The 7,436-nt window shown below is 43.9% G+C and overlaps 1 protein-coding gene across 1 annotated transcript; it reads right to left on the bottom strand.

Moving 5' to 3' along the window:
* Positions 1 to 1,061: 1,061 nt before the first annotated feature.
* On the bottom strand, positions 1,062 to 7,157 carry DUXA (double homeobox A). The gene is given in 6 exon segments (XM_024742373.1): positions 1,062 to 1,120; positions 1,204 to 1,318; positions 2,283 to 2,428; positions 2,835 to 2,937; positions 4,007 to 4,161; positions 7,133 to 7,157. Coding segments are annotated over 6 exon segments (603 nt in total).
* Between the last annotated feature and the right edge of the window lie 279 nt (positions 7,158 to 7,436).

Genomic DNA, 7,436 nt, shown 5'->3' with positions numbered 1-7,436 from the left:
GCCAATCTCAAGTTCAGGTTATTACCTGTACTTCTGACCACCAGGCTATAAATCAGAGTCTCCCACGAACCCCTCTCCTTGGGTCTGATTAATTTGCTACAGTGGCTCACAGAACTCAGGAAACTCACTAGATTACAGATTTGTTACAAAAGATATTAAAGGATATGTGTCAACAGCCAGATGGATACATAGGACGAGGTATGTGAGAAGGGGCTCGAGCTTCCATGCCCTCTTCAAGTACATCGCTCTCCTCTCCGCCATGCGTTCACTAACCCAGAAGCTCTGAACCCCATCCTTCTGGGTTTTTATGGAGGCTTCAGTACATCAGCACAGTTGATCAAAGTCACAATACCACATATGTTTTGGTGATTTTTACTTGAATCGGTCATTTATTTGTATGACCATAAAAATGGTGTTAATAAGTTTATTTTCATTGTCTTCGAGATCTGTTGAACTCTAAATCTAGGTTCAGTCACTAGGGCTGTGTGGTACTTTGTATCATCTGCCTCTGAGTCCTGAAGTCCTGTTTACCATCTCCAGAAGATGAAGAAGAAGGTGAAAGTATGTTTGGAAGGGTATGTTGCCAGGAAGAGAACTGATCTGGAGTCCAGGCTGATGACATCAAATACACTGAATTTGTCTCTCTGTTCACCTTGTTCTGGCTCCAGGGAAATAAAACAGTCACTAGGGAGTGCCATTCTGTAAACCTAAAGAGGAAAGGGAAAGAAAAATCGAAGAAGCCAATTTATACATACAGAAAGGGAGGTCAGCTCTTTCCCACCTTCCAGTCAAATATGGAACCTCCTACCTCTTGGGAAAGCCACGCATTAGCCGGCCCCCGGCAGAACACGCCTGAGGATTCATTCCTCCGTTCACTCGGTCATACCTGCCACAAAAGTTTATGGATTGTCTACTATGTGCCAGGCACTGGGAAAACATCAATGAACAAAGTTCACATACTAATGGGTTGTCTGGGTTCCAGTTCAGAGCTTGAAAAGTGGGCAGTGGAATTCCTTGGGAGGACCACAGATTTGGGAAAAGCCTTCAGGGGCTGTGACCAATCAAGCCCCTGACTCTGGAGGCACATGTGTGGAAACGTCGTCCACCTCCTGAGAGGAACCTGGAGTTGACCACACCATGTGGAAGGACTGAGCACTCAGGACACTCCGCTTGTGAGCCAGATTGGGAACAACAGGCTGGTACCTTGAATGCTCCCATCTCAGAGATCTTGTCCCTGGTTTTGTCTTTGGGCTGAAGCTTCTTCGGGTTCTCTTTTTTTCTGGATACGGAGTCTAGATCTTCGGTTTTGAAACCAAATCTAAGTGGGTAAAACAAAGAGATTTAATGAAAACGATGTCATGCGAGCCTCACCATTGCTCTTCTCATAAGGCAAAGGGGAGGAAGAGGTGGCTTCTTTTAGGCTGAATTCCCAAATCATTGACATTCCATATGATGTCTGGGAAAGCCTATCATGTCTCAAGATAAAGCTCAAGATTCTGAATCTTGTACCAAGTCCCTTTATGATCTAGTGATGGGTTTCATATCCTGAAAGTCCCCACGATCCCCTCACTACAAGTATTAGTCTTTCCCTAAAGTGCCATGCCTATATTGCAACTCTCTCCTCTGCCTAGAATTCTCTTTCCACTTCTTTTCTTCCTCCCTAAAACACCTATTTTTATTCCATGATGCAGGATAGAGTAATATCTTCTAGGAAGACATTTTTCTTTTTTTCTTTTTCTTTTTGTCTGCACCGCATGGCATGAAGGATCTTAGTTCCACGACCAGGGATCGAACCTGCACCCCCTGCAGTGGAAGCGCAGACATTTAACCACTGAACCGCCAGGGAAGTCCCAAGGAAGACATTTTTCCTTCCATAAGATGTCATTAATTGCTACCCCTTGCTTGTGCCCCCCCTCACACACACACACACACCCCTCATGTTTCACAGCTACTACTTTTGGTTTTCAGAGGTTCCAAGTAGAATAAACACAGGTCTATTTTTTTTTTAAACACAGGTCTATTGTAGGAGCCCCCAAACCAGACTTTAGAAAAGTCACCTAATAGCACTGAATTTTGACCTCCTTCCTGAAGGTATATATTGATACCACTCTACAGATAAATGATTGATTGTTTTGGAAGAGCTGCACCTATCCAAACCAGAAATCCCATTTTCCCATCTGTCCTGCTTATGATATCTATGAGAATTAATCCCTGTTGGAGAAGTCATTCCGAGATGTCTCACTATATATGTTCCTACCAATATCAAATTCCTTATCACTTACCTGGACTCTTGACTCTGGAACCCCAATATCTTCAGCAAGTTGCTTTCTGGAATCAATCCCAGGATAAGGGTTTTCCATGAACGCATTCATAAGAGTTTGTAATTGGGAAGAAGTATAGCTGGTACGACATCGTCTGTCTCTCACACCTGGAGGAGGTGAAAGATTGAAGGCAGAGGAACATTTGAGATCAGTTTACATGTTCAAACAAGGAACCCAAACACGTCCCACCATCTAACTTGGAACATGTTGCCTCTCCTTGGGAGGGCCTTGTCCCAGCCTATTCAAGACAGAAGGTTCTAGAGGAGAGGCAATATTTGGCTGAGCTGCTGGACTCCGGTGCAAATCAGGTAAGCCTCAGAAGGTCCCTGGACCTTGTGGGGAAGAATTTCCAGGGGCCATGTTGAGCCCTTTGCTACCAAAGACCCTGAACAGGAGGCCCTGAAGGAGAAAACATTCTTTTCCCACTCAGAGCAGTGGTTGGCTTCACTATAAAAAGGCACTTGGGTACCCAAGAGGCTCTGCTGGGTAGCAGGACTCGAGCAGGCTATTCACCTTGAATGTTCTCTTCAGGGTAAGCTCGGTCTTGTCTTAAGTCTAAGTTCTTCTCAGGTCTTTTCAGGAAACTGTGCCTAGCTCTTCGATTCTGAAACCATATCTACAAGAGGAAAAGAAAATGAGAGAATTAAGCATATTTATGTCATCTCAGCCCCGTTGCTGCCTTTCTCCAAAGGGAGTGATTCTGGGAATTCCCTGGCAGTCCAGTGGTTAGAACTTTGTGCTTCCACTGCAGGGGGCAAGGGTTCAATCCTTGGTTGGGGAACTAAGATCCCATATGCCTCGACGTGGCCAAAAAAATAGGGGGTTGTGAATGATTCTTATGAGCCCTAAGCTCAGAGTTACTATTACTGATCCCTGTCACATTCGACTAAGTCTTAGATCAAGGCTTGGCATTTAGCATCTTCATGACCTGGTTCCAACATGACTTACGCTAATAATCTTTTTAAGTTAATAAATAAATGCTGCAATTATTATGTATTTAAGGACCCCCTCCAGCCTAAATCTGCAATGGCACACCAGTCCACTACTCTCTGGTCTATTGTATTTCATTGAAAGGGGAAGGTTAACCCTCACATCACCCACAATTCCTCTGGAATATTACCATGTCATCAGACACTTGCCTATCTATGACCACATTGCTTATAATGACTTACTTGGATTCACACCCTGGAATAAGTGTGCCGCCACACCACACACTTCCTCTTTTCTGGAGGTGTACCTACATATTTCTTGCCCACTCCTGGGAGCTCCTTCACCCTCAGTATCCACATTCACGAAGTGAGATTAAGAGCAACATTCTTGGGAGTTCATTCTGAGTGTCAAGTAGGACATGCCACTCAAAGCCCTTTTCACGGGACTTCCCTGGTAGCAGAGTGGTTAGGACTCTGCACTCCCAATGCAAGGGGCCCAGGTTCAATCCCTGGTCAGGGAACTAGATCCTGCACACATGCTGCAACTAAGTGTTCGCATTCCACAACTAAGGAGCCCGCCTGCTGCAACTAAGGAGCCCATGTGCCACAACTAAGACCTGGTGCAACCAAATTAATAAATAACAAATGTTGTCTTAAAAAAAGCCCTTGTCACACTGGCACATGATATGTGCTCACTGAATGGTTCCCCCCTCCCTTTCTAGTTCTCGTCTTGGAGATACAGAACTTGTAACTTACCTGGATCCTAGACTCTTCGGTGTTGACTTCCAAAGCAAGTCTTTGTTTGATGGCATAACCCGGGTAAGGTTTTTTGTTGAATGCATCGATGAGGATTTTCAATTGCTCTTCTGTGAATTTGGTGCGGCTGCGTCTACACTTTGTTGCCACGGCCTCTGTGGAAAGATTAGGAGAGAAGCATTAAATAGGCCATTTTATGTATTCCAACTTCAGGTTCGAGCTTGTCTCTCATTTCTTCTTTTCATTTTGAATCCATGAGAACCCAGGAGGAAAGAACTCTCAACTATAAAGCCCTTAAGAACACGGGTGATTCTTGAACTTCTTCAGCTGATCTGAATGCCATGACTAGGAAGTCAAGGTCTTCTGTTTTCAAACAACATGAAAAATTGATGTGTTCTGTTCATATGGATCAGGAAAGATATGAGTCAAGAAAATGCAGGTGAGGGGCTTCCCTGGTGGCTCCGTGGTTAAGAACCCGCCTGCCACTGCAGGGGACACGGGTTCGATCCCTGGTCCGGGAAGATCCCACATGCCACGGAGCAACTAAGGCCATGTGCCACAACTACTGAGCCCGCGCTCTAGAGCCCACGAGCCACAGCTACTGAAGCCTGTGTGCCTAGAGCCCGTGCTCCACAACAAGAGAAGCCTCTGCAGTGAGAAGCCTGCACACCGCAATGAAGAGTAGCCCCTGCTCGCCGCAACTAGAGAAAGCCCACGCACAGCAACGAAGACCCAACGCAGCCAAAAATAAAATAATAAATGAATTAATTAATTTAAATAAATAAATGAATATCATTTAACAAATAAAACAGTATGGGGAGTTCCCATATATTGCACACCCAGTTTCCCCTATTTTATTATTATTATTTTGCGGTACGCGGGCGTCTCACTGCCGTGGCCTCTTCCGTTGCGGAGCACAGGCTCTGGACACGCAGGCTCAGTGGCTATGGCTCATGGGCCTAGCCGCTCCGCAGCATGTGGGATCTTCCCGGACCGGGGCACGAACCCGTGTCCCCTGCATTGGCAGGCGGACTCTCAACCACTGCGCCACCAGGGAAGCCCTTCCCCTATTATTAACATCTTATATCAGTACTGTACATTTGTCACAACTAATGAATCAATATTGATACATTATTAGTAACTAAAGTCCACACTTAGAATTGGGATAGCTATAGCCTCCAAAATCAATGTGAAAGGGTAGTGTTGGATACAGAAAATGACTTACTATATGAAGAAAAATTAAGTTGGGTCACACAGTATACAGTATATAAAAATAAATGCCAAAAAATTAAATACATATGAAAGCTAAAAATAGAAAGATAATGTACAAGAAAACCTATGTTACACTGAGATAGAAAAAGTTATATACAAAATAAGATACCAAAATGCATAATGGGAAAAATTGCTGGAACTAATGATATCGTAATCGAAACCTTCAGTTCAAAAAGGTAGAAAACCAGATAAAAGTCAGCAGCTTGCAATGATGGGGGTGGGGTAAGATGGGGAGATCAGAACCCTTCTTGAGAGCTGGGTGGAATGTAATTTATTTAAGATAATCTGTAGGGCAATCAGGGTATGCTTGTTTAAATTATGTATAGTAAGTAATTGTAACCCTGCAATCCATTTCTTGCCTACATCTGCATGACATTTTTCAGAATGCTGTTTGTAGTAACAGCTGAAGCAACTGAATGCCCATTGCTAGGAGAATGGATAAGTAAAATATGGTATATTCCCGTGATAGAATTTTATGCATAAGACCAAAGTAATGAGGAAAAAATGACAGAGAAATAAGATAGATAGGAAGAGCAAGAAGGCTATAAGTCTGGAGAAGAGAAAACGAAGCAGAAACAGATGAGGTCCTAGACCTCCCAGGCAGGGCAGATTATATAGGACCTCTTCCAACCATGTGCCTTTGACTCTTAGTATGGTGGGAAGTCCCCGAGGGGTTTGGAGTAGATAAAAGACTTGATCAGACAGTTTGATAAGATCACGCGGGCTACAGGGTTGAGAACAGATTAAATCAGGGCCAGGATGGAAGCAGAGAGATCAATTCTTGCAATAATCCAGTGACAAGGGCTTCCGTCATGGCGCAGTGGTTAAGAATCCGCCTGCCAGTGCAGGGGACACGGGTTCGAGCCCTGGTCTGGGAAGATCCCACATGCCGTGGAACAACTAAGCCCCTGCACCACAACTACTGAGCCTGAGCTCTAGAGCCCACAAGCCACAACTACTGAAGCCCGCGTGCCTAGAGCCTGTGCTCTGGCAACAAGAGAAGCCACCGCGATGAGAAGCCTGTACACGCACCTAAGAGTAGCCCCCACTCGCCGCAACTAGAGAAAGCCCGCGTGCAGCAACAAAGACCCAATGCAGCCGAAAATTTAAAAAATAAAATAAAAAGGTAAATAAAATAAATAGATTTATTAAAAAAATAATCCAGTGACGATGGTGGAAACAGTCCAAGAAATAGTCAGAAGATCCCTAAAATATTTCGTTAAAGCCAACAGAATTTTCAGCCTGATTAGATATAGGTTATGAGAGGAAGACAAGGTCAAGGATGTTTCCTAGGGTTTTGGCATGAACAATTGACATTTCTTGTGCAAGGAAAACAGTAGGAGGAAGAGTTTGGGTCTGAACATCGGGAGTTCAGTTTGGGACATGTTGAGTTTGAGATGCCTGTTACAGACGAGTAAGCAGATGTAGACAAAGCCGGAAGTTCAGGAGAAAAGTTCAGTCTGGAGAGAGAAATCAGGAAGCTACCTTGATTCCAAAGACATTCTGGTCTCAGGACTTTTTGATGCCTCCCTTAGTTTCTTTTAGTGTGTTTCTCTCCTTTTTCTTCTTCCCATCTATTTTTTCCTCCCATCTCCCTCCCCTAAACAATAATTTGTATTGTTTAGTTCTTACATGCCTGCATCTTTCTGAAATTCCCAATGCTCAGATGCACAGAAAACAGCATATTTTCATATTACATGAAAGAAACTGATTTTCCCTTACCCTAGCACAGTTATTTGAAAGTTTGAAAAATGGGACTCCCACAACTTCTAACAAGCCCATTATGTTTTCAGCCCAACCCACCGCCCCAAACCAAGGAAACCACAACTGCAATCTGATGTGTGAGGAACTTACTGTATGGAGAATTGTCTTCAGTCATCTTGGAAGGGAGCTCCGAAGCCTGGTTCCACCAAAAGAGAGATAAACAACCTTGGCGAGGCTGGCTTTATATGATGAGCTGGAATGGCCCCTCCCACTTACTTAGGCATACACCCACTTAATCTAGGAAGGACTAGATAGGATTTTCTTTTCTTCCCTTGATAGAGATTTAATCATTTATACCAACCTCTACACCTGAACAAGCACACTTTTGAGTACTATTGCATTTACACGCCTTGTTTTTCCAATGTTTATTATATACATACATATTCTTTTTGAA

This window comes from Neophocaena asiaeorientalis, unplaced genomic scaffold, assembly GCF_003031525.2.
Source record: "Neophocaena asiaeorientalis asiaeorientalis breed wild unplaced genomic scaffold, Neophocaena_asiaeorientalis_V1.1 scaffold582, whole genome shotgun sequence".
Lineage (NCBI taxonomy): Eukaryota > Metazoa > Chordata > Mammalia > Artiodactyla > Phocoenidae > Neophocaena > Neophocaena asiaeorientalis.
The sequence above is the reverse complement of the archived record's forward strand: the minus strand, read 5'-3'. Positions and strand labels throughout refer to the sequence as shown.